This window comes from Eschrichtius robustus, chromosome 4 (assembly GCF_028021215.1).
Source record: "Eschrichtius robustus isolate mEscRob2 chromosome 4, mEscRob2.pri, whole genome shotgun sequence".
Taxonomy (NCBI): Eukaryota; Metazoa; Chordata; class Mammalia; order Artiodactyla; family Eschrichtiidae; genus Eschrichtius; species Eschrichtius robustus.
In genome coordinates this window covers 88,779,780-88,804,660 of record NC_090827.1, presented here as the reverse complement: position 1 = coordinate 88,804,660, position 24,881 = coordinate 88,779,780, and the positions used below count along the sequence as shown (strand labels likewise).

Below are 24,881 nucleotides of genomic sequence, written 5' to 3'. Positions count from 1 at the left end.
CTCATATATCCCCACTCTCTGGGAACTCACCTTCTAACCTTCCAGGTCATTCACTACATTATTCCCAACACACCCATTCTTCGACCTACTTGAAATGTCCAGTTCACTGATCCTTTGCCCAGATCTCTAGAGTCTCCTTCTGTTTTAGCTCTCCAGCTCAGATTCCAATATCCAACATTTCAACTATTTTTGTACTACTGTCCTTCAATTGCATTGTTCTGTCAAACATAATCCCGGACAATTTCAATTGTCCACCTGCATTAGAAATGCTGAGAGCTCCTGGGTTGGGTGTGCAGGACACATACCATTTTGATCTTTATTAAAAGTCGTGGTCACCTAACTCAACCTCAATATTTCCTGGCAATCCTAAATTGCATGGTTGGATGGATGGATGGATGGATAATATAGGTGAAAACTTGTAGAGATGCTAAAGAGAATCTCTGCACCCTTCGTAATGCTTTTGAGATGGGTGACCTTAGTCTAGCATTTCTAATTTTACTTCAAAACATGTGGCTTTGCAATTCCGAGACAGAGTAAAGTTGGAGACATCACAATTCCTGATTTCAAACTATATTACAAAGCTATAATAATCAAAACAGTATGGTACTGGCATAAAAACAGACACATAGAACAATGGAACAGAATTGAGAGCCCAGAAATAAATCCACATGTAGATAGACAGTGATATTTGATAAAGGAGTCAAGAATACTCAGTGGGAAAAGGACAGTCTCTTTAATAAAAATGGTATTAGGAAAACTGGATATTCACATGCAAAAGAATAGACTGGACCCCTATCTTACACTACTCACAAAAGTTAACTCTAAATGGATTAAATACAAATGTAAGACATAAAAACGTAAAACTACTAGAAGAAAACATAAGGAAAAATCTCCTTGACGTTGGTCTTGGCAACAATTTTTTGTCTATGACACCAAAAGCACAAAGAACAAAAGAAAAAATTAACAAGTGGGATTACATCAAGCTAAAAGGCTTCCGCACAGCAAAGGAAACCATCAACAAAATGAAAAAGCAACCTATGGAAGGGGAGAAAATATTTGCAAACCATCTATTTGATGAGGGGTTAATATCCAAATTAAATAAGGAACTCATATAACTTGACAGTAAAAAACAAAAACAAACAAAAAATAGTTTTAAAAATGGGCAAATTACTTAAATAAACATTTTTTCCAAAAAGGACACACAAACGGCCAACAAGTGCATGAAAAGGTGCTTGACATCACTAATCATCAGGGAACTGCAAATCAAAATCACAATGAGATACCACCTCACACCTGTTAGAAGGGCTATTATCAAAAACACAAGAATAACAAGTGTTGGTGAGGATTAGAGAAAAGGAAACCCTTGTGTACTCTTCTTGAGAATGTAAATTGATACAGCCACTATGGAAATCAGTGTGGAGGTTCCTCAGAAAACTAAAGACAGAACTACCATATTATACAGCAATCTCATTTCTGGGTACATATCCAAAGGAAATGAAATCACTATCTCAAAGAGATATTTGTACTCCCATGTTCATTGCTGCATTATTTATAATAGGCAAGATGTGGAAACAACCCAGGTGTCCATCAACAGATGAATGGGTAAAGAAAATATGATACACACACACATGCACATACACACACTGGACTATCACTCAGCCATTAAAAAAGAAGCAAATCCTGCCTTTTGCAACAACATGGATGGACTTCAAGGGCATTATGCTAAGTGAAATGTCAGACAGAGAAAGACAAATACTGTATGGTCTCACTTACATGTGAAATCTGAAAAAGCCAAACTCATAGAAACAGTAGAATGGTGGTTGCCTGAAACTGGGAGGTGAGGGAAATGGGGAGAAGCTGGTCAAAGTATACAAACTTCCAGCTAGAAGATGAATAAGGTCTGGGAATCTAATGTACAGCATCGTGTATATAATAAACAAATTGTATTCTATACTTGAAAGAAGTTGTTAAGAGTAGATCTTAAATTTTATTACCGCCAGAAAAAAAAAAAGTAATTATGTGAGGGGATGGAGGTGTTAACTAACTTTATTGTGGTTATCATTTTGCAATATATATGTGTATCTAATCATCATATTGTATACCTTAAAATTACATATGTTATAGATCAATAACATCTCAATAAAGCTGGAAGAAAAAGAAAGGAGAAAAAAAAACATACGTTTTCCTTTAGGGTAGATGTGTCTGTGTTGATCATAATTTCACAAGCACGTGACACTTTTCTGCCTTCGTAACTCAGTCCATCATCACACAAGGAGGAGAAACTTTCCTGGGGAAAGAATGGAAAAGCTCTGAAAGAGAGTGGAGGAGGAAGAAAGAATCTCAAGAATATGTGTCTGTGTATCAGAAAGAGATTGCCTGAAACGGAACTAACTGTGATATAATCCCTGAAAGAGAAAGTGGAGATTTATAGTGGCTATTATCCACTAGGCTCTGAATCAATCTCAACATAGTGTTATTGTTTAGTTGTCATCCATTATTCAACAAATATTTTTGGAACAACTTATATTTGCCAGACACTGTTCCAGGAGTTTGGGAAGCAGGAGTGAAGAAGACAAGAGGGTGCAGAGAAAAGGGAACCCTCCTACACTATTGGTGGGAATGTAAATTGGTGGAGCCACTATGGAGAACAGTATGGAGGTTCCTTCGAAAACTAAAAATGGAACTATCCTATGAGCCAGCAATCCCACTCCTGGGCATATACCTGGAGAAAGCCATAATTCAAAAAGGAGTGAAGAAGACAGTGTCCTTGCTCTCATGGAGCCCAGGTTCTAATGGGGAAAAAAGGTTAAAAAAAAAAAAAAAAAAAAGCAAGGACAACTAGACATTGAATGAGGAAGGGAGGGATATTTTAGATTGTGTGGTCATTCCTAAAGACGTAATATTTGATCTGAAAACTAATGTTGGAAAAAGAGCTATCTGTATGGAAATCTGAAACCTTGCTTTCCCCTCATGACTACAAGATGGCTGCCATAGCTTCAAGCATCACACTCTCACATAACTTCCAACGCAGGTCTGGGGGTTTATCCTTGCAAGAGTTTCCTTTCATCAGGAAGAAACATTTCCCATAAGCCCCAGCACACTTACCTACAGGTCCCACTGGCCAGAACCAGGTCACATATCTACTCTGTCACCAGCAAAAACGACTGCAATGATTGGTTGGGAGCAATGATGCCGGCGCCAGGGAGGGGTACCCTTCCCTGAGCACATGCTGCCCCAAACCTAAACCAGACTGGCCTGCTGTCCTCAAAGAGCAACAGTGAAGCAGCTACTGGAAGGACCAAGCTTGAGATATTTCATTTACCCAGGATATATGGGTTTATCCAGTACCTAAGCTTGTGCCAGGCACTGTACTAGTATTAGGAATAAAAAGAAGACCTAGACACCACTTTGTACCATCTCTTTAAAAAACAGTGAGGGGAACTCCCTCTTCCCTCGCCCTCACTATTTCAAAGGTACAGTTCACGGCCACTTGCCACCCTGAAGCCCCCTCTCATCTTTTTAGTCTGAATGACTTCTTCTCAATTCATAGTTCACACTTACTCATTTTACAAATATTCATTGAACATCTGAGCCATAAGGATACAATTTTGCTAAAAAGGTCCGTGCCCTCACAGAGTTTCTATTTCAGTGACATGGAGAGGTAAAGAGTCAATTACAAGAAAGAATAAAAAGTGCTAGAAGAGGTGAAGCCTGGGTGCTATCAGGGTACCAAGAAGGAGCACCTCCACTCGTCCAAAGGTGGGGTGAGGGATGGTAGTAAGAAAAGATAAATTTCATTGAAGATGTCATTTAAATCAATATTTAAAGGATGAATAGAATTTAGGGAAATGAGAGTGGAGGTCAGGAGTGGGGGAGAAAGCCAAGGAGGCTAGTCCATCTAGAAAAATGAGCGTGTGCAAAGGGCCGGAGGTGGGGACAGAGAGTTGGAGGAAAGCAAAGAAGCTCATTGTTGCTAGAGAAAAGAGTGGGAGGGCAGAACAGGGAGAGATGAGTTTATAATGATAGGTGAAGGCCAGGTCAACATTGGGGCTAAACTCTTGGACTTTATCCGGAGAGAAGCCATTGAAGGGTTTGACATGTTTAGGTTTGCATTTTAGAAAAAGGCATTCTTAATCCTTTGCTCCAATCCCTTACCCACACTTCAGCCACGCTGCAAACAGGATGACCAACAAGACACTGTGGCAATAGGCTGGGCCAGGGTGGTGGCCAAGGAGTGGGTGGTGATTGAGGAGATCAGGGATTCAGTGAACCACAGGGTTGTGACCAGCGAGGGAGGGGGAGGAGTTAAGGATGACTTCAGGCAGTTCTGGTTGGGGCACCTGGAGGGATGGTGCTGTCCTTCACTGGATGGATTCATTTTTGGACAAGTTATGTTGAGCTGCCTCCCACAGGGCACTGAACACAGTTGTGTTCATTAATTAATCTTTTTTATGACTTTTCTCCTCCCTCCCGCATCTTTCATATCAAAGCCCCTCCCTACTTATCTTGAATAACACTTTTTTCAGATAGACCTACTTCAATCTTCTCTTCAGGTTTTCATCACTCTGTGTCCCCTGAGTGAAGCCTGTATTTTTTGAGACCCCACTATGAGCCAGGCACGGAAATGCAACACAATTTCACCAGTCATCACTAATATGTTGTTGTTTTTTCTCAGCTAATACAAATCTAAGTCGTCTAATCAGACATTTAACGGTGTCAGTGATCAATGGGTTGCAATTAGTTATTGACCCGAATCCAACTTTTTTCCTTGCATTTGTCTTTATTCACTAAAACAAACAAACAAAAACCTCGTCCCTTTACATTTTAAAGATTAATCTTATGGGACAGTATGATGGCACATAAACCGGTGTCCATTCTGGGTGTTTTCCACGTGATCTTCTATGTATATGCATTTTTTTTTTTTTTTTACAACAAGCAATTTCACTATTTGAGGTTTCCCAGTACTAATTTTATAATACTGTGTAGTTACATGCTGAGGCTCCGAATATACTCTATCTCTACGTTTTAAGTAGTACTATGCCTGGATGAAGCATCAAAGTGAGAATGGTGAACTTAAAGGGACTTTAAAACATCTTGAAGCAATAACAAGCCATAGACTGCAGCTGGGGCATTTTAAAACAGTACACAGGACTAAAACAATTGAACCAATTTGTCCTTTGTTCTCTTTATTGCATTCTTTATTACATTAGTACTGCTGAAAAAGAAACTCGAAAAGCATTAAACTTGGGTACCAAGCTCTCCAAAGTCCTCCCAGGGGCCTGGCTGGGACAGAAAGCGAGTTTCCGCCTCCCGGCTCCTGTTAAGTCCCCCGAGGACGCTCGCGCTCGGTCCCAGGGAGGCGACACGAAAGGAAAGGTCGCCGCTCCGAGCCCTCAGCTCGCCCCGAGTTCTCCCTCTGGGCGGGAGGATCTGGACCGAACTTTGCCAAGTTTTCCGACAGGCCTGGCTGAGCAAATGCCGCTGCGCCTGTCGCCGTTACGCTCCAGCTGCAGGCCCGGCCGTGGGAAGTTTGTTCGAGGGTCTCCCGGTCTTCAAAGAAAAGTCCCGGGAGGCGGGGGCACCACCCTGCCGGGCCGCACCCCCGTGGAGCGGGCGACAAGGGGGCCCCGGCGCCCCCGGGAACAAAGAAAGCGTGCCAGAGGATGGCTAACGACCTTGGAAACTCCGGACCATTTTAGGGTTGAAGTCACCCTAACTGCCCTCCCTTTCCTCGCCGCTTTTTCTCTCCCGAATCCGCCCGGGTCCACCCGCTGCTTCACCAGCGGTGCCTTTTTCTGCTTTTTCTTTAAGAGAGTTGTCTGCGCTGGGCCCAGGAGGGGCCGCGCAGGGCGCGGGGCCCAGCCCTTCCCGCCACGCCCCGGGGCCGCCCTTCCCGCCGGAGCCGGCTGATTGATGGCCCCGACCGTCCCGGGTCCCCCGCCTCGGCTCGCCCGCGAGCCGGGCTGTGTGTTTTGGAAGCGGCGCAGCGGGCTGCAGCGCTGTGACGCCCGGAGCGGCCAGCGCCGCCCTTCCTTCCCCCCGGGCTCGGGCGGCGGCGCGGCGGCGGGTCCGGGCCGGGCGGGGCCGCGGGCTCCCGGGCGGAGGGCGGAGGGCTGCGGGGAGGAGACTCCGGGGTGGGGGCTCCAGGGCGGGGGCGCGGGGCCGGGCGGAGGGCGGAGGCCGCGCCGCGCACGCCCAGCCCCACGGCCGCACCGCGCCTCGCGGGACAGGTTGGGCGGGCGGGGCGGCGCCCGGCTCCGGGGAATAATGAGTGTCTGTCAGGCCGTCCCCGGGTGACTGGGCGGGGCGGGGCGGAGGCGGCGCGGGAGGCGAGGGTGGCGGGGGAAGGGCGCAGGGCGGGGTGCGTGTTTGCGCTAGTGACTCGGCCGACCCCTCCGGCGGCTGCCTCCACCCAAGTGGGTGGGGACCCGCCCAGCCCGGGCGGCCGCGGCGGCTCCCTCTCCCCTCCCTGACCCTCCCACCCCGGGTCCCAGCCTCTACTTACCCCGCCAGCCCTGGGAGGCTCGCAGAGCGAGCGGCGCCGGTGTCATGTGACTGCCCGGAGTTGGTGCCAGGAGCCAGAGGAGAGCCAGGAGCGGAGCCGCGCGGAGCCGGGGCCCGAGCTGGAGCGCAGCGCGAGCGCCCGCCGAGCCGAGCCGAGCCGAGCCGCGCCCGCCGCACGCGCGCCCGTCCCCGTCCCCGTCCCCTGCGGCCGCCACCGCCAACGCCGCCGGGACTGGAGCGCTGACACCACTGCATCCGCGGGTTTCCAGGCAGCCCGGATCCGGGCCTTTATTTCTCGCCTGCAGCGCTCAGCACCGCGCCTCGAAAAGTAAGTCGCCTCTCCCTCACCTTTCCTTCTCGCCCCGACTCCCGCTGCCCCCCTTTTCGGCTCGTCCGGTTTCCTTTTTTTTTTCCCCCCAAGGGGGGACGCGCAGTGAATGGGTTGGGGGTGCAGCGCGGAGGTTGGGGCGCTCCTGGGCTTGGGAAAGTGCAACAGCTCCTGGCAGCCGGGGGTTAGGGTGGAGGAGGAGGCGAGAAGGAGGGGGCCCCCGGGTTCAGCGGTGGAAAGTGTGGGATTGGGGAGAGCCACCGTGCGGATCGGCGGGTGCGGGGAGCGAGGCTGGCGGCGCCCGCCGCGGCCCCAAATAGGGCGCGGGCGGGGGCTCACCTGTGTGGTCCCCCGACAGCCGCTCGCCCGCCCGCCCGCGATTCCCTCCAAAGCGCCAGAAATCTCAGTTCCCTCCGCGTGTGGCAACGTTGTTTGGAGAAAGGTAGCGCAGAGGCCGCGCGCTCCTGCTCCTCCCCCTCCTGGTCCCCCACCCCCCGCGCTCTCCCCCTCCCCCTCCCCCTCCCCGCCCTCCGCCTGCGCCCCCAGCAGCCCCCCTCCTCGGACGGGGCGTGCTGCCGCTCACCCGCCGGCGGAGCAAACTTGGAGCAGCTTCGCGGGCCTTCTGGGAAGAAACTTGGGGAGATTGGGAGTGGAGGCAAACATCCCAGTCTCGGTGCTGGAGCCCAGGAGCTGCCAGGGCGTCTGGATTCCCGAGGGCAGGAGAAAGAGCTGTCCGGGTTTGGAGAGTCCTCCTCCGGTGCAAGGAGAACCTGCCGCAGTGTCTGGAGCAAGGATTGCAGCGTGGCTGGAGGCGGAGAACGCCTTAGGCAACTGCCCGCAGTGTTAGGGACCCGAGCCGGGTGGGGACCGAGGGACGGATCCCTGGACCCGCACCCTTGGGACCTACCTTTCCGAGTGGCTTTTTTGGAGATGGCAGACAATACCTGGAATTGTCATAGCTACTTCTTTGACAGATAAAAGAGAGAACACTCTGCGCTGCTTTAAATTTTACAGCAATATACAATAATACTAGATGAAGAACGTGTGAATGGGACTTTTTTTTTTTTAAGGCAGGTTAAACGGAAATTGGTAATTGCTCACCTTCTTGTATTTCACTAAAATAAACATTATACACTGAATTTTTTTTTTTTTACCCAGAATGTATTTTTCCATTAATGTCATCCAAGACACTTTAAATGTATTTATATTCTCACAAGAATCTGGTATATGGAGAAAAGTATGAAGTAGTATTCTGACTTCATTTAGATTTAGTATCTGTAATTATTAAGCAAAAGCAAGTGGGGAATAGGGCAGTTGTTCACTATGGGTTATTCCACAGAACAATTTTGTGCTGTCCTTTTCTGAGTGCTTTATGTATGAATCTGAGGAGCATTTTTAAAAGAGAAATCCATCTGGGTGATAATCTGCCTAGCCCAAGAGAAGACTTGCTTCTAGGGAAAAAACAATTTGATAACCCTGACATCTTCAAAATTTTGTGAGTTAGTAGTATCTTTAAAAGAGTGGATGAGTTTCTTCTGACTTGAAACATGGAGTATGGGAGTTGACCTTATTCTGTTAACAGAACCTGAAATGGGATGTTTGATTAATTTCATTTAGCTCCCTAGGGAAGCTGGTATCTCAATTTCTACAGTCAGTGGGGTTTGCTGCAGAACTGTTAGAAGAAAGTAGCCTAATGTACTATGGGTGAGGTCAGTGAAGACAGACTGTAAGGAGCATTCTGCTTGCATGAAGAATGCAAGTATGAAAATCCTAACGTGAGAATAACAAAAGTAACTGCTTAGACCACAGAACCTTGTCAGATGTAAAACATGACAACATAGCTTTGGAGAGAGCTATTGTTTTTTTCACTGCAAAGTTTCTAAATTAAAACCCAATCTTCTGGTTGCTATGGACACAGTGATGCCTTTTTTTTCTTCTTTTTTTCTTTTTCTTTTTTTTTTTTTTTTTTACCTGTAGTTATGTCTACACACAGATTCTTAAATCTCTGCTAATAGAAACCTGAGTTAAACAGTACTGGCTAACAAAATAAAGAGAAAAATCAGAAAAGGACTAGTGAGTGGATTTTGCTACCTTAAAAATACCTAAAGGAAAAATAGACATTTTAGGATGTCTTATACAAATTGATACTCTGCAGATTGTATAACAATTTTGGATTAAATGAAATACCAGGAACAGAATCACATTCTCAAAAGGTGGATATTTGTAGATGTGTGTACATGTAGAACAGATGTGCAGCTGTGTGGAAGTATCTTTGTAACTATGCAGTTGAAAAAGACAGTGAAAATTTGGGGTGACTCTAGATGTCCCACACTCTTCATCTTAGAATTTAGTTCTGTGGCTCAGGGACACTTACAGTTGGTCCCACTTCGGTTATGTGGGGTGACCCCAGTGTCAACTGAATTCTCAGCAGCTGTGCTGTCTCATTTTCCTCTTGATGCTCTGAGGCTGCACAGTGATCATTACCCTATTACCCTAACCCAGAATTTGATCGTGGCTAGAGACCAGCCATTAGGATGGGGGAGAAAGAGACAAAAGAAATTGGTAGGGAGGCTGGTGTTAATTAGGAAGCTTTCTGCTGCTTGAATATGATAAAATCACATGTTCACTTACGGTGTTTACTGTATTTGGAAGCTCCTATTTGTAAATAGGGCAGGTCCCCTGTATAAAGCTGGTGTTATTATTCACACCCATAGAACAAACACCTCCACCCCCCTGTTGTTGTCTTAAAAAACTCCAGCTGCTCATGAATATAGGGTCAGGGAGGGCCGGCTAAATGTTTCTCTGTGCTTTCTCTCCAGCACAGCCAGCAGAGCTGTTTCCTGTTCTTTGTTTCAAGGCTGGGGTTTGCGTCATACATTCCAAGTGGCATATGTGTGCTCTTTCCTGTTTCAGGCTGTTTTCTGGTAGATCAGTAGCCCAGACCAGGCCATGGTCCCTGCCCCTAAACTCCCTATCCCCACCCAGGGAGTTATCATGTCTCTACACACTTATGATTGCTTAAGATGCCTGTGTTATGTCATAATGAGAAGTCAGTTAACCTTTTCACATACACCCTTTGCTCCCATGTGTTTATATGGGTGAATAAATACTTTTACCTTTTTTAGTTTATCATTGCCAACTTGTGATTTTAAGAAATGTGTGTGCATGTTGGCTAGAAATCTAAAGGAGGTTGTTTTGTTTGTTTTTCATTCTTGTTTTGAGATAGGCATTTTGCCCTGAAGCTGTCAGTTTTGGATGGGGTTACCACCTTACAGTTTAGAAGATCTAGCATGATCTGAAGGATGTGGCTCAGTCTTGCATTTAACACAGGACACTCAAGGCCCAGGAGGCTTAATGGGATGGAGAACTCAAGCAGCCTTGGCAGCTTGGACTGACTTGGAAGTCTTGCTTATGTTTTAAGGGAGAAATCTTCTATTGAAGCAAAACATAAGATGTATTGAGAATACTACAGGATTATTTCTTTTTAAGGAGAAAGATTTTACTGTATGCTACATCTGATTTCCAAACTGCTCTAAGAATAAAAAGCTCAAAGAAAAGGAGAACTGGAATAAGTTTATTTAATGATAGTTCGGAAATTTTTAACCTTATATTTTGAAGACAGAAGGAGAATGCTCTTGTTTTTATTGTTTTACGGTAACAACTTTCTCATAATCCCCCCCCCCTTTTTTTGGTATATTCTGTCAGTTGTGAGTTAGCAAATTTCTGGGTTAACCATTTAAAACCTACTTTAACAAACTATTTTTCTCTTGGTTCTCCAGAAATGAAGTTTTAAAAAAAAAATTGGAAAAGAAAACTTTTGACAAGTTTCTCCTTTAAATGTCTTATTTGGGGATTTTCTCTAAAATCTAAAGGAATTATCTACAGTGTTCTCTAATGGAATTAATGGAAAGAGTTGCTGAGGAAACACATCAGGCCCTATCTATTCTTACCCAAATCGGTAATAATAATAATAATGCTTTGGTTTTAACATCTCTTCCCATCACGTTTTTCTTTGATGGATAAAAGAGAAATACACAATATGCTATTAAGAAAGCTACTAGGGTCAAATAGTAGGATATTGACAACCTTCCATGAAAAAAGATGGGCGTTTGGAAAGTTTCAATAAGATTTTTCCTTTCTTCTTTGGAGGAAGCAAACTTGAAATACTAAGCCGCTTGTAGGACAAGAGGCCTTTAAACTAAATTCATAAGTAACCCAAATTGAAGTAAGTTTTTTTGTTTTAGTTCCAAAGTTGGGAACAATTCAACTAGATTTGGTAGACTGAGTCTTTATTTGTCTTACCCCAAATCATTCTTTCCTCCCTACTTGTGGGGAGAGGGAGGTGGTAATAGAGATGATAAGGATCTAATATATTCTGTCAGGAAAAATTCTGCAAGCTTTTAAATGTAAGCTAAACAGTTGGGAAAAATTGTACCAGTCTGATAGTTATTATAATTACCAAAAAAGTGAAGGAGGTGAACACAATAGTTTCATCTCTAAACCATGTAAATCATTTATCTCCATCCCCCCCTTTTTAGATACTTGCCTTCTTAATTTGTCCAAATCAACATTTCTGCTATAAAATGCACAGCTTTCTTAAGTGGTCCTTACTCTCTTTTCACACCCAGTTGTGTTTAAGAAAAATAAATACAGGCAACCTCATCCTTTAAGTATCAGGAATTATATTATTCTGGAAATTGGGTTTCTTTCTGAAGTGCTTCAGTTATCATTGGTTATAGCTTAAAAAAAAAAAAATCCTAGAGACATAAAACAATTGATATCTGGTTTGCTAATATGTAGTATTGCAGCCAAAACTCATGATGGAGTGAGTTGGAAGGGAAGGATTATGATGGCTTTTAGCATTCTCATTTTCAAGCCTGATCTGTCCCTTTCTTAGACCCCATTTCTCATCTGAAGCAGTAATGCCAGAGCTCGAGACAGGAAACCAGACAGCAGTCTGCCCTGATAAGAGAGGGCATTGTCTAAGGAAGGTAGCCCTGCTTTCCCCCCCTCAATTCTCCTTCCTTGAAATTTAGTAGCAATAAGAGACACAATGCTATAGACACAGTTTCTGAACCAGAACTAGGACTGTTTTTTCCCACAGCAAATATGTATGTATATACATATATACACATATACACACACACACACACACACACATATATATACACACACACACATATATATGTATGTCTCTATGTATATCCTTTTAACTGGCTCTGTGCTTTTTCTGGAATGTCACCATAGTTTAATGGCATATTAGAAAAAATTATCAGCATATTTTGTCTCTATTGGTCAGAGTATTTAATAGTAAGTTTCTTTCTCTAGCAAAGCAGGTTCCTAGAGCTATTGGAAACTCATTCCTTTGTGTTGGCAGGCCGAATACATTATCACTTCCCCCATCTCATTATAAAGGGGAGCTGGAGACTGAATGTAGTAAGCTAAGTGGCCCTTCAGCCCATGCATTGCGTGTAACCCTGGGTCTAGCTCTTACTCTCTTCCCGGAAGGGGGTGCTTCCTGAGACAGCCCCCTTCCAAGAGGACCCTGAAGGAGCCCAGCTTAACCTGGGACATGCTTAAGATGGTTGCCAATCTCTAGAAGGCCTGGGGCTCTCCAGGGATGGCCTGGAGCTAGTCTCAACCCAGATCAGTGGAGTTTGGTCAAATCTAGACAGAAGAGGTCCAGCAGACACTGAGGTCAGCGCCTTCTACCCTGGAGAGCGACCTATGATCCAGTGTGGGGTTTTTCTCCTTTGTCCCATATGCTCTTCATTCTCCTAACTACTGTTCTCTGAGTCTAATCACTGAAATCCACTCTTCTATTTGTTCTTGCACTTTACACCCTGGTACCTTCCAAAGCTTTGCACCCCCAAACCGCTAACATTAGGAAGTTCAAGTTCCTGTTCCACTTAGTTCTCCAGACAAGGGTGTTTTGTCTCCCGAGCCTCCTGAGTAAAGTTTTCACGTTTACTTTGCGTTTCAGGTTTTAGAAGATGATTTTAAGGCTAGCTGCACTGGCCCCTGGGCAAATTTTCCTTGTGTGGCCCCTGGAGTACAGTCACTCTGAGGCCCTTGCCCTTCATTTTATCCTAGCATGTAAGAAGGGTAGTTTGACATTCATTCATTTATTCACCTCACAAGTATTTATTGAGCACCTACGCATTAGAGCTAATCTAAGATTGCAGTCATTTTTCTCAGTTATGCCACGAGATGGAGTAGGTCCAGAGTGATCTAACCTGAAGAGTCACTTGGAAATCGTAATTGTCCGCTGGAACCTCCCCATGGCACTGCCTTCCATGGGCCAGTGTGGCGCACACGCCCCACGCCCCTGGCCCCAGGGGAGTGCCCCAACTATATATAAGATGATTCTGCTTCAGAGTGAGTCACACAGCACGGAGTGGAGCAGAACAGAAAGAGCCGTGGGTCTGCAGCGGACACACTTCGCTTCTTGGCTGCAGCTCCAGCCAGCTCTGTGAATTTGGGCGAGTCTTTTCACCTCTGTTCCTCCATTTCCTCATTTCTAAAATGGGGACGAGGACCTGACCCTTCCACCTTTGTACAGTTATTATGAGGATTTCCGTATTTACTTGGGTGAAGCTGCCAGTTTTTTCTGAACAGTTTTATGGATGCACCGGCTAGGAAGAATAATCGGCTACTTTGGGGCCTTCAGAATGTGTCTTTTGATGTTGCGTCCAGGCATGCACTGAGACAGGGGAGGCATCAGGGACCAGTGGGAAGGAGTTGAAGTCACCACTGCTGTAAATACACTGCCCCTGGTTCCAGATCCCCGAATGACAGACCTGTCTGCAGAACTCTCCATCCCACTCTTGATGTGTGTTGTCCCCTGCCAGGGAGACAACAGGGTGGAGTGCCAAGTCCACCACCAGCCTTGAAGTCTGACTACTTTGGCTTCGAATCCCAGCTCTACCACTTTACCAGCTGTGTGATCTTGGGCAGATTAATTTACCTCTCTGTTTCGGTGTTATCAGTAAAATGGGAAGGTAGTACCTCCCCACCTCATAGGAATGAAATGACACAGTGCATGTAAAGAACAGCACCCAGAGAGTGCCAGTAGGAAACCTGTGACATCACTGAGCCTCTGGCTTTCCTTGCTCAATAGAAGAGGCTTAAAACATAACAAACTTAGTGTTTGTTACACACACACACACACACACACACACACCTTGAAGTCGCTTCTTTCTCTGCTCTCTTGCTGTCTTTTTTTTTTTTTTTTTTTCCCCTATTTTAGGTTTTAAAAAAGAGTAGAGACCTTGACACTAGACTTGTTTAGAAGATCTCTGGGTGGGTAATAAAAAAAAACTCGGAGGATGATGCTGATAAGGTCTCTGGAGGACCCGGAACAGGCAAGGTTAAGGTTAGGAGCATTCCTTTTTTTTTGAGGAAGTTTGGTTTAATAGGTTTCCTTTAGGTTAGGTCCCGTTACTCCTATTACTTATTTAAGGGAGGTTTGGTTTTGTTTGTTTGTTTGTTTATTTAAGGGAGATTTCAAGTGCATTCGAAGGGAAAGGGAAGTGACTGTGGGACTCCTCATACCGGCTCAGTGCTTTTATATTCACTCCTTTCGGCCTGGCAAAAAACTTGACTTAGTGGACGTTCCTGATCTCCTTTGGGAACAGGGAGGGAGCCCCTCTAAGGAGGTGTAAAGCACTCCTGTCCTCAGGTGCTCCCAGTCCGGGTGGTGGTCCTGGGCAGACCATTAGTAAAGTAGAAAGGCCCAGCCTATCTAGGTAAGAAGAGGTGGCCTCAGATTGGTCAGGGAGCAATCAGCTGGCTGCGCCGAGTCGGGAGGGCCTTGAGCTGGTCTTTGAAGAATTAGGAGGATTTAGATAAGCCGGAAGGGGACGGGCATTCCACCCTGGTTGCCCAGCGTCAGGGCCGAAAATGAACAAAGGCGGGGTGGGGAGGCGGGGGACAGGGCAGCCAGCGTGGAGGGCGCTTGGTGGAGCAGGGGCAGCTGGTAGGAGAGGGGACACCGAGCCTGGTGCTTGAACTGACTCTGCAAGCCCTGGGGGTCCCGTCGGAGGAAGGTTTGGGAGCTTGGGAAAGACCAGCTGAGAAGAGGGCTTTGAGAGCTGTAGGTGGCAGGGGGTCAGGATGGATTCTCCATCCTGGAATGGACTAGTGGAGGTGAGACCCCAGTAACAGTCTTGAGGTACTGAGGGCCTGGCCCCCTGGTGGCAGCAGTAGATGTGGAGAGAAAAGTTGGGGAGGAAGGCTTCAAAGATGACCTCTAGGTTTCCATGGTGAGTGACGAGAAGATAAGGCAAATCGGGGAGGGGAGCAAGGAGGAGGAGGGTTTCCTTTTGGGACGGGTTGAATTCTCTTACATAGCACTGGTGCAAAATGCTTTTTTGTTTGTTTACTTTTGAAGGGAGAGGGCGGTATTAGCTCCTTTCCACATCCAGAGGTTCTGTGGCTCTGAAATAAACGTTTAATAGAGCATCCTCAGGAGCTGGGGGAAATACCACCACTTCTTTCTGGTTATTTGCAAGGTTCCAGCCCTCGCTGCTCAGGCTGGAATTTCCAGGAACTGGCAGCTGACCTGAGCCAATTGGTCCCTCCCAGGGCCCCTCCCCCCGGCAGGGCGGGGCCCCATGGGTGGAGGCCCCTTAGGGTGGAGTAGGGTGGGTCTCCAGTGATAGGGCACCCAGCGGAGAGGCAGACAGAGGCAGTGGCCTCACGCAGCCCTTCTGGGTCTGATTATATAACACTTCACGGAAGAAGACTCAGGGCTGAGGCAGATCTTGTAAGACGTGTACACAGCAGGAGTACACATTAGAGGTGCTTTTCAATTGAGTTGAGGTTGCTCGCCCTTAAAACTAAAATACAAAATTGTCCGAGAGCGTGAAGGACGAAACTGAGTATGTAACCTCAGTAAGGAAAATGATGAGTGTTCGCTAAAATTTCTTTCAGAAAGATGTTGTAGGCCACTAACTAGGTGGCACTGAACTTGAGAGTTTACCAAAGGGTATGGGCTTGGGTTTCCCCTCCCCCGCCCCTGCTCTGCTGGGCCCCAGCTGGAAATGTGTAGGGAGGTTGCTTGGTTGTTACCTTTGCACCTGTCCTTATTTACATGCAAAGGCAATTGCTTCACTTGGTCTTTCCGAAGTACAGGGTGTGGGCAGAATCTTATCTGAAGCCATGTCCTGTTTGGACAAGTCAGACTGCCTTGGCAACTCTCCATAGGGTGGAGCAGATGGGCGGATGCAGGAAAGTAAAGTTGGGTGGCGTGTTAGCTGAGAGGGGAGAGGGCGGATTGTTTGCTCATGGGTCATTACAGTTAATCTGAAACTAAGTAATTAACTTCTTCCCCATTTACAAAACATTTTCATGTAAAATAACTAATTTATGAGGGGCAAAGATTCAGAAGTGTTCCATGGAGTTTTTCCTTTCGCACCAGCAATAGAAGACTGAGCTAGGAGACAGATCACCGAGTGACATGAAAACGAGACACCTTTCCAGGTAGGTGCCAGCATTTGGCTGTCCTGAAAGGAGGCTCTGACTTAGAAATGCCTGCTTACATCTGTTGTCTGGCCTCTTGTATTTCTGGCCAGAGCAGCTGCCTTTAAAAATATTCAACTCCTGGGAGCTCTTGGAAGAGTTTGGGTACAAAAGTAAAGAAAGAAAATTTCTTTGGAAAGGAAGTTTAGCTACAGGGATGTTGCCTGCCTGCCCTGGTCCTCCTCCTGACCAAGAATTACACACACACACATTTTTTGTTTGTTTGTTTTAACTCTTCTCTTAATTTTTTCCCTGAAGTTCCTTTGGGGAGTAAGGGGTGAGGGAAGGCAACATGCTTCCCTCCTTTAACATCCAAACACTTGGGAGAATAGAAAGGGGCGCTTACAGACGGTGTGTTGGTTTGACCATCCTGTTTTTCTCCTTACACCTGGCTGAGGTCGGCTAGGAAACAGATTAGCTTTGAGGGAGGCAGGTAATCTGGAGCCTTAGGGTCAGGCGGGGCTGGGGGAGAAGAATACAGGGACCCTTTGAGTGCATTAAACAGGAGATGAGAAGGGACAATGTCAGAAGCAAATCCTGATATATCACCAAGAAATTGACTTGAGATGCACACATTCTCTCTCCAGACCCCCCTCCGTCCCCTGCCTCACACCTCTCTCTCTCTGTGTCATGCTTCTAAGGAAGGGGCAGTTATTTATAAGGTTGTTTCTGTAATAAAATGTGCTGTAGCTTCAAGACAAGCTACTTTCAAAGGAGGCTGGCAACATAACCTCCTCTTACATTAAGGCCTGTCTGTATTTCTAAGCTCTGCGGCTTATTTGTACCCTCATAAAGCAATTGTCGAGTAGGCCTCTTGGAGGGCTGAAAAGGAGACGAAACTATATTGCTTGTGAAACTTCATGTAAATGATTCACCAAAGCTTTTTAAGACATAAACTTGCGGTTGTGCATTTTGGCAAAATTCTGAGCCTTCTTTTGACATCTGAAAAGTCAGAAGTATAAGTAGAGAGAGTGTGAAGGGAAATCTGTTTCTTCCTTTTGGAGGAAAATTCAGTTGTATTGGCCCTTCCCAGCAAAATAACACAGTTGGGGGAAGATGACATTTGTTCCAGTGATGGAAAATTTTTTGGCAATGGTGATGTTCCTATATTTTTGCTTTTAGGCACCTTGATAACTTAGAAGTTTTTTTAAACCGGTTTTGCCGTTTTTTTCCTCTTGTAAATGTAGTTGTGTTATCCTGGGATTGCTAGTTTAGAATGTATGTTTCCTAAGCTAGTTACAAACAACTGAGATGTAAATGTGTTAATGTTTGGGAAATAGTTGTAAGAAAAAACAGAACCACTTTTGGGGGCCTTCTCATCTCTGTGATAAGAATTCCTGAGCCTAGTTGAAACCCACTACGTTTAAAGACCTTGATGTTGGCAAACTCAATTTACCGCCCCTGTCCTAGTCTTTATACTTGTTTTAGTGCGCCACCTAATGGTTCTACTTGGGACTGCTGTCAGGGTTGTGAAGTAATAGTTTTTCTACAGCATTTGTAGTTTACTTAGCATTCTTTTAACATGATGGTAATAGCCCCAGAGCACTGAGTCGCCCACGCGTTAACCAAAGCCACTAAGTTTAGGAACCCCAGTTCTTCCAGTGCGGGAGTTACTTCCCAGTTATATGGAAGGCCCTTTGGAGGCACTGTAGTCACTCTTTTCTGATTCTAGATCAGAACCCAAAGACAAGGTCAATGCTCGTGGCAAAAAGTGGTCTGTTCAGAGATAGAAACAGTAGGTACAGAGTCTAGACGTTTTCTGCAATAAATAAACAAAAGCCTGATTTGTGTTAATGTGTTTGATTCCCTTCCTAAATTTGGTTTCTTTCTAGCTTAGCTTCCATCTTATTTTTATTAAAAGTTTTAATTATAGAATTAATAAATTTAAAAATGGGCACACAGGTGTGTATAAAGCTGCCCCACCCCTCCCAAGATGCTCTTGTTAAGGGTTAGGGTGTGCCTTTTTCTTTTTCTTTTTTTTTTTTCACCACATGACCTCCTCGTTCCATATCCTGTGACTATCACTAAAAGTATAATCAGTCATTTTAGAAGCTACCAAATTGAGAGCAAAGTGCTGTTAAGCATGTGAGTGGACAGTGAGTTGGGTTCTGTTCATAGTGATATTTGTATTTTGCACAGACTTTTTATTGTCCGGTGATGCATTATTTAGTTAGGAGTTTCAAAATGAGGTATTCTCAATTGTATCTTGCTTCTTCATTTATTAATTAATTCTAATACTTGTGTATGAGAAATATCCCTTCATCAGTGATTGAGTTACTCTTTTAGGTACAGTTCTGAACAAATAAACATACCTTTAAATTTTTTTTAATAAAAATGAATCAGGTTTTGTTAGAAGGGATGCTTTATGTTAGACGATTTTTTCTCTTATAAGTCTTTCAAAGCATTAATTTCCCTACATTTAGATAAAACATAAAAATTAAAGAATGAAAGTAATTTAAATAATGTCTTAAAATGACCCAAGCTATAGCAGGTTAATGTGTAATTCATTTCTAAATGGATTCAGTACTTATTGCTATAGGCATTTGAAAAAGTTATTGAAGGCTTTATGAGCTAAATGATGGGGTTAAAATTTGGACCAAAATGAGCTACAGAGCCCATCATCTTAATGCCACCGTGCTGCTCCTGCATGTAGGAAAGGATTCCAGGTAAGGCGAGGTGTGGAGATTCTAGGAAGCTATTGCGATGGTACAGCAGTCAAGTAAGTGACAAGGCCCTATGTAAGATCTCATACAGGATGTAGGCAGCTATTACCTTTTTTTTTTTTTAATTTATTTTATTTTATTTTATTTATTTATTTATTTATGGCTGTGTTGGGTCTTCATTTCTGTGCAAGGGCTTTCTCTAGTTGCGGCAAGTGGGGGCCACTCTTCATCGCGGTGCGCGGGCCTCTCACTATCGCGGCCTCTTGTTGCGGAGCACAGGCTCCAGACGTGCAGGCTCAGTAATTGTGGCTCACGGGCCAAGTTGCTCCGCGGCATGTGGGATCTTCCCAGACCAGGGCTCGAACCCGTGTCCCCTGCATTGGCAGGCAGATTCTCAACCACTGGGCCACCAGGGAAGCCCCAGCTATTAACCTTTGAAACTGAATTTAGTCTGAGTTTTTTAAGGGTGGAGGGGATTGACCTCTAAGGCTAGGTATGTTAGCAAGGAGACAAGTACCTGGCATTTCCGAAATCGGAACCAACAAATTTAGTGCTGTTTGTACGGTATATAGATCCAAAAATTGTGTGCATATTCAGTGATATAAACGACTTAAGAGGGCAAAAAGAGTTTTTTTGTTTTGTTTTGTTTTAATCTCATTTGGTTTTTTCCAAAACCTTGAAGGTAAGTGTTTTAGGAAGTAGGCAAAGGAGGTGTCCTCAGCATTTTACATGTGAAAAAGGGTCTCCCTCCTCCTCTCCCTCATGTCAGGGGTCAGGTGCAGATCTCCTGCTTGAGTCTACAGATCAGGACTGTTTCCTTACACTCCTGAGAATATGAGTACTTTTGTTTAGAAGGATTTGCAGCAAGATACTGTCTAGTGGAGTGGATGAATCTGTAAGAGTAAATTAAATTTAAAAGGCTTGGGGGAGGATGACCAGCTGTGGGTCGAGGCTGCTGAATTATCTGACCTCATTGATACAAGGAGGCTATCTCACGTCTTTTGTTTACGGTCCGCTGTAGGGCCCTGGACAGCAATTCCTAGAACCGTATCCATCTGTACAGCTGCTACCCTGGGAACTGGTTAATAATAGATCCCAAGACACAAAAGGGGTTTTCATCCTTCATTATGAAATCATCCATTTTTCACTGGCTGTGGGGTTTGTTCTTGCTGGGATACAGAGGAGGGTGGTAGCACCATTGATTTGAGCAGCCTGGTATCAAATTGTGTTCACAGATTATAATACGTCCTGTGATGTAGGAAAATATAATTTTGAAGTCAGGGCCTTATGTTGAGTTAATGATGATATTCACGTGTTGTCACAAGACCCAGGACAGTCTTTCTTCAGCAAAGCAGTGAAGCACAAGAACTACACAGTATTACTTTTATAATTGTGTGTGACGATATCTTAGTTTAACCTGTAGAGCATGGACACCACTGGCTACAGAATTGCTATCGTGGAAGTGGGGATGGGGTGATTAAATACTGAAATACAGGAAGTAATCTAAACCAGGGATTTCTATACCTTTTTCTGGTAGAACTCAATCAAGAACTTGTTTACGTTCCCACCCAAACCAAAGTAATATATAAAGACCTCACTTCTAACCAAATTTGGGTAGGAGGTGCCTGAAGAAAGTTGTTGATGATCTGGGTAATATGTGGGCAGTGATTCTATAATGTATGAAATGCAGTTAAATGTTCAGCAGACTGAATATTTTGTCTTGTGAGGAAGCGATTGATTTGATGTATTTTAGTGCTAGAAGTGGACAGTGTAGAACACAGGAGGAAAGGCATAACACAAGCATAACAAAAGAGGAAGAGAAAGATCCAACAGAATCAAGATGGACGTTTTCTTTACATTAGGCTAAAGATTGGCTTATTTCCTTATGAGGAGAAATTGGAGTAAATACAAGGTAATAGTCTTCATATAAAAAAAGTACTTAAAAAACCATAAGCAGGGACCGGCAACTCAAGACCTGAATATAGGCATTTCTCAAAAGAAGAAATGTAGGGAATCCCCTGGTGATCCAGTGGTTAGGACTCTGCGCTTCCACCGCAGGGGGTGCAGGTTCAATCCCTGGTCAGGGAACTAAGATCCTGCATGCCGTGCGGCGCGGCCCCCCCCCCCCCAAAAAATCAACTTATAAAAGAAGAAATGTAAATGGTAAATAAAGATGAAAAAGACTCAGCTTCAATAATTAAATCAATAGAGAATAAAAATCGTTTGTCATTTTGATATTAACAAATTAGCAAAGTTTTAATTTTTTTTTAATGATCATGCACCTTGCTGGTAGAAATTTTGGGAAACAGGTTTATATTTTACTGATGGAAATCATAGAGTATCTTTGCTGGATGATACGGCAAATGCTTTGGTAAAAGTACATGCTTCTCACTCAAGAATTCCCCTTCATAAAATTTATCCTAAAAATTAAGGATGTGCAGGAGCATGTAAGTATAAAAGTGCTCATTGCTATCTGTAATGGTGAAAATTTAGAAGCAACTTAGGTGCCCAATGAAAGGAATTTTTAAAAATCTGATTGGGGACTTCCCTGGCGGTCCAGTGGTTAAGACTCTGTGCTTCCTCTACAGGGGGCCTGGGTTTCATCCCTGGTCGGGGAACTAAGATCCCGCAAGCCGCAAAAATCTGATTGGTTCACACGGTGGCACACTGAACTTGATGGTATGGAACCATACTTACTGAAAAAGAAACATTTTCCCAGTAAACTGTTAAGTGAAATTATGGGTACTATGTAGTACGCATATTACAATCCATTTAAAAAGAGAGTTTGGAGGGATAAAGACAAAGATATTCACGATGGTTGGTTCTAAGTTGTCTTTTTGCCTGCCTTGTTTTTTCCTGATTTTTCTGTAACAAACACAAGGGAGAAAGGAAAGGTGTTTAACATTCATATATAATGTTAACTTCTATTGAGCTGCACAGTAATCTTGAACAAGCATGGGTGCTCAGAAGAGGCTGTACCTATTGTTCCAGAAACATCAGGGTTTATGTATTTGAGTTAGAAATGCCCGTTGGCTCTCACCCGGTTATGACCATGGAGTCTGGTTTTAATTATATAAAATGGCATCTTTCATAGGTAAGGGAAACAAATTCCAGCCATTCTGGGGGCAGGGGAGAGGAAGGAGCAGAGAAGGGGGGTGGTGGTGAGGAATATTATATATATATATTTTTTTTACTGGTTTATATTGAAAGTAACCTTGGGATTTAGAGAGACACTTTGTTTTGTTTTCTAGGCCAAACACCAGAGCACCCTAGAAAGCGTAATTGAAAGAATGCTCATGTTTGACCCAGTCCCTGTCAAGCAAGAGGCCATGGATCCTGTCTCGGTGGTAAGTTTTCCAAAACCGAACACCTCTTCTTCCTTATTCCAAGTGGTAATAACTCTACTGTGTGTTGTGTTATTCCTTAAAGCCACTCGTTACTTGACAGGCATTTGATAGGCAAACTTTTCTGAAAGCCCCTGGTAGTAAGTGAGGTAAACACCCTCCTAGCAACTGTGCCCCCATTTAATAAATGGGATCCATGTTTCCTTAAGCCCTGTGCCCCAAACCCCCACCTGCCCCCAAGATGTGATCAACGCAGAACTTGGGCCACAGGAGCATCTGCTCACAATAGAAGTAGTTTTACAAAACCCCCTCAGTTACCAGTTTTTTAGTTTGAGTTCTCAGGATTATTGGTTTTGGCAAAAATAAGTTTGGCCAGATTAATTTTTTAAAATTAATGTGTATTTAGGGACATTAAAAAAAAAACCGGTATGCAATGTTTATCGTGATTAGGAAGCAGTTTCCAAATGTACCTACAAGAAATCTGCATCAAGAACGAGTTTACCCATAATTCAAAACGAGTCATGTACCGCAATGTTCATTGCAGCTCTATTTACAATAGCCAGGACATGGAAGCAACCTAAGTGTCCATCGACAGATGAATGGATAAAGAAGATGTGGCACATATACACAATGGAATATTACTCAACCATAAAAAGAAACGAAATTGAGTTATTTGTAGTGAGGTGGATGGACCTAGAGTCTGTCATACAGAGTGAAGTAAATCAGAAAGAGCAAAACAAATACTGTATGCTAACACATATATATGGAATCTAAAAAAAAAAATGGTTCTGAAGAACCTAGGGGCAGGACAGGAATAAAGACGCAGACGTAGAGAACGGACTTGAGGACACAGGGTGGGGGAAGGTAAGCTGGAATGAAGTGAGAGAGTGGCATGGACATATATACACTACCAAATGTGAAATAGATAGCTAGTGGGAAGCAGCCACATAGCAGAGGGAGATCAGCTCGGTGCTTTGTGACCACCTAGAGGGGTGGGATAGGGAGGATGGGAGGGAGATGCAAGAGGGAGGAGATATGGGGATATATGTATATGTATAGCTGATTCACTTTGTTATACAGCAGCAACTAACACACCATTGTAAAGCAATTATACTCCAATAAAGATGTTGAAAAAAAAAAAGTATGCATTTACTTAGAGGTGTTTTTCACTTGCGATCACCACCCAGACTATATAGAAGAGTTTCTTAAACATGTTTGTGAATGTCATTTTTTTTAATACTGGAAGGAAAAAAGTACTCCATTTTATCTCATGCAGTGTTTAGGATGTCCTTCAAGGAGCTGATTAAAAAGATGAAAACTGGGGGAGGGGGGGAACTCCTTGGTCCTTTTGCATGTAAAAATATATTAAGAATAAAGTGATTAGCTTAAACTTCTAGCAGCCATATGGAGCTGTGACTGGGGAGAAGCTAGGGAAAGAATGAACTTGACCCTGAGGATGGAATTTCATATCACTCAGAAGAGTCTGTGACTGGGAGGAAATTATGATCACTGTTTTTTTCAACACCTTAGTGCTAAGCTAGCCCCTCCTGTGAGCCAGGCCCCTCTACATGCTTCTCGGCCACCAGGGAACAAGTAATTAGTCCAGGTGTTTATAGAGGTGCAACACCAGTGCTATGGAGGTGGGACATGGGTGACAACAGAAAGGTGTCCGACTGCAAAGCAGGGAGTGGTTGAGACTTGAGGAGATCTGGTTTAGTGAATATAACAAGGCCACGCTCCCAATTCTGTCCTGCTCTTTTCTTCCATGGGCTTGGAAAATACTCACAAGGGGAAAAACTTGGCCTGAGTTGTGTATCTGAAGGTTGGTAATGACACGCTTGCAAAATTAGATCATCCTTATGCACTGGCTGTGGAGGTTCCTGCCAAAACTGTTTATACAAGACACAGGGGTCACTCCGAGGCCCTTGGAACTGAGTTGCCATGGAGATTACTGTGCCAGTGAAGTGTTTACCACTGTGTACAGTGAAAAGTTAAGTCAGGAAATAACATTCACCTTCCTGCATGATAACTGGATAACTGCGTGTCTGAATATGATAATAACAGAGCAATAAGAATTATTTTAATCAAAAAACTAAATTGACTTCTAATTTTACTCGTTTTGTCATCAGCCCCTTCGCCCAACTACTACATGATCATATTGGAGGGATATTAAGGTATAAAATTTCCCCATTAATTATATCCTTGAAATATGAATAGGTTTTTAGTACTGAAGAATATGATTAATTTGATAAATGATGCAGGACCATCAGTGATGCATTTTGTAATCAGGCATGAGAATGTGTCACAAGAGCCTAATTTAAAGCTCAAATGAAGTTGGCACAATACAGTTAAGTGCAAGGAAATACATATACTTTGCTGAAAAAATGGAAATAAGATTAATTTGAAGTAACGGTTATACTTGTAATGCTGGAACTTATATTAATATGTGGAGTTAAAATATGTAGAAGTATTTTTGCAATTAATGGTCTTTTTCTCCTTCATGCTCTAGTTTTCAACTTC

At 44.1% G+C, this 24,881-nt stretch overlaps 2 protein-coding genes across 3 annotated transcripts in view; one reads left to right on the top strand and one right to left on the bottom strand.

The window, feature by feature from the left end:
* The window catches only part of LOC137763498 (putative uncharacterized protein FLJ13197), a gene marked incomplete at its 5' end in the record, with an annotated part of 106,133 nt that extends 99,339 nt beyond the window's left edge, over positions 1-6,794 (bottom strand). The window contains 2 exons of the mRNA XM_068541990.1: positions 2,180-2,287; positions 6,506-6,794. Coding sequence (XP_068398091.1) covers positions 2,265-2,287; positions 6,506-6,794 — 312 coding nt within the window. The remainder of the gene's footprint in view (positions 1-2,179; positions 2,288-6,505) is intronic.
* Positions 6,370-24,881, top strand: part of KLF3 (KLF transcription factor 3) — a 36,470-nt gene continuing 17,958 nt past the window's right edge. The window contains exons 1-3 of one of the 2 annotated variants that reach the window (XM_068543113.1): positions 15,620-15,634; positions 16,254-16,315; positions 22,269-22,364. In XM_068543113.1, the coding sequence (XP_068399214.1) occupies positions 22,308-22,364 (57 nt within the window). In that variant the 5' untranslated portion in view covers positions 15,620-15,634; positions 16,254-16,315; positions 22,269-22,307. Of the gene's footprint in view, positions 6,833-15,619; positions 15,635-16,253; positions 16,316-22,268; positions 22,365-24,881 lie in introns of those variants that run through there. The other variant, XM_068543112.1, reaches the window with a different exon arrangement.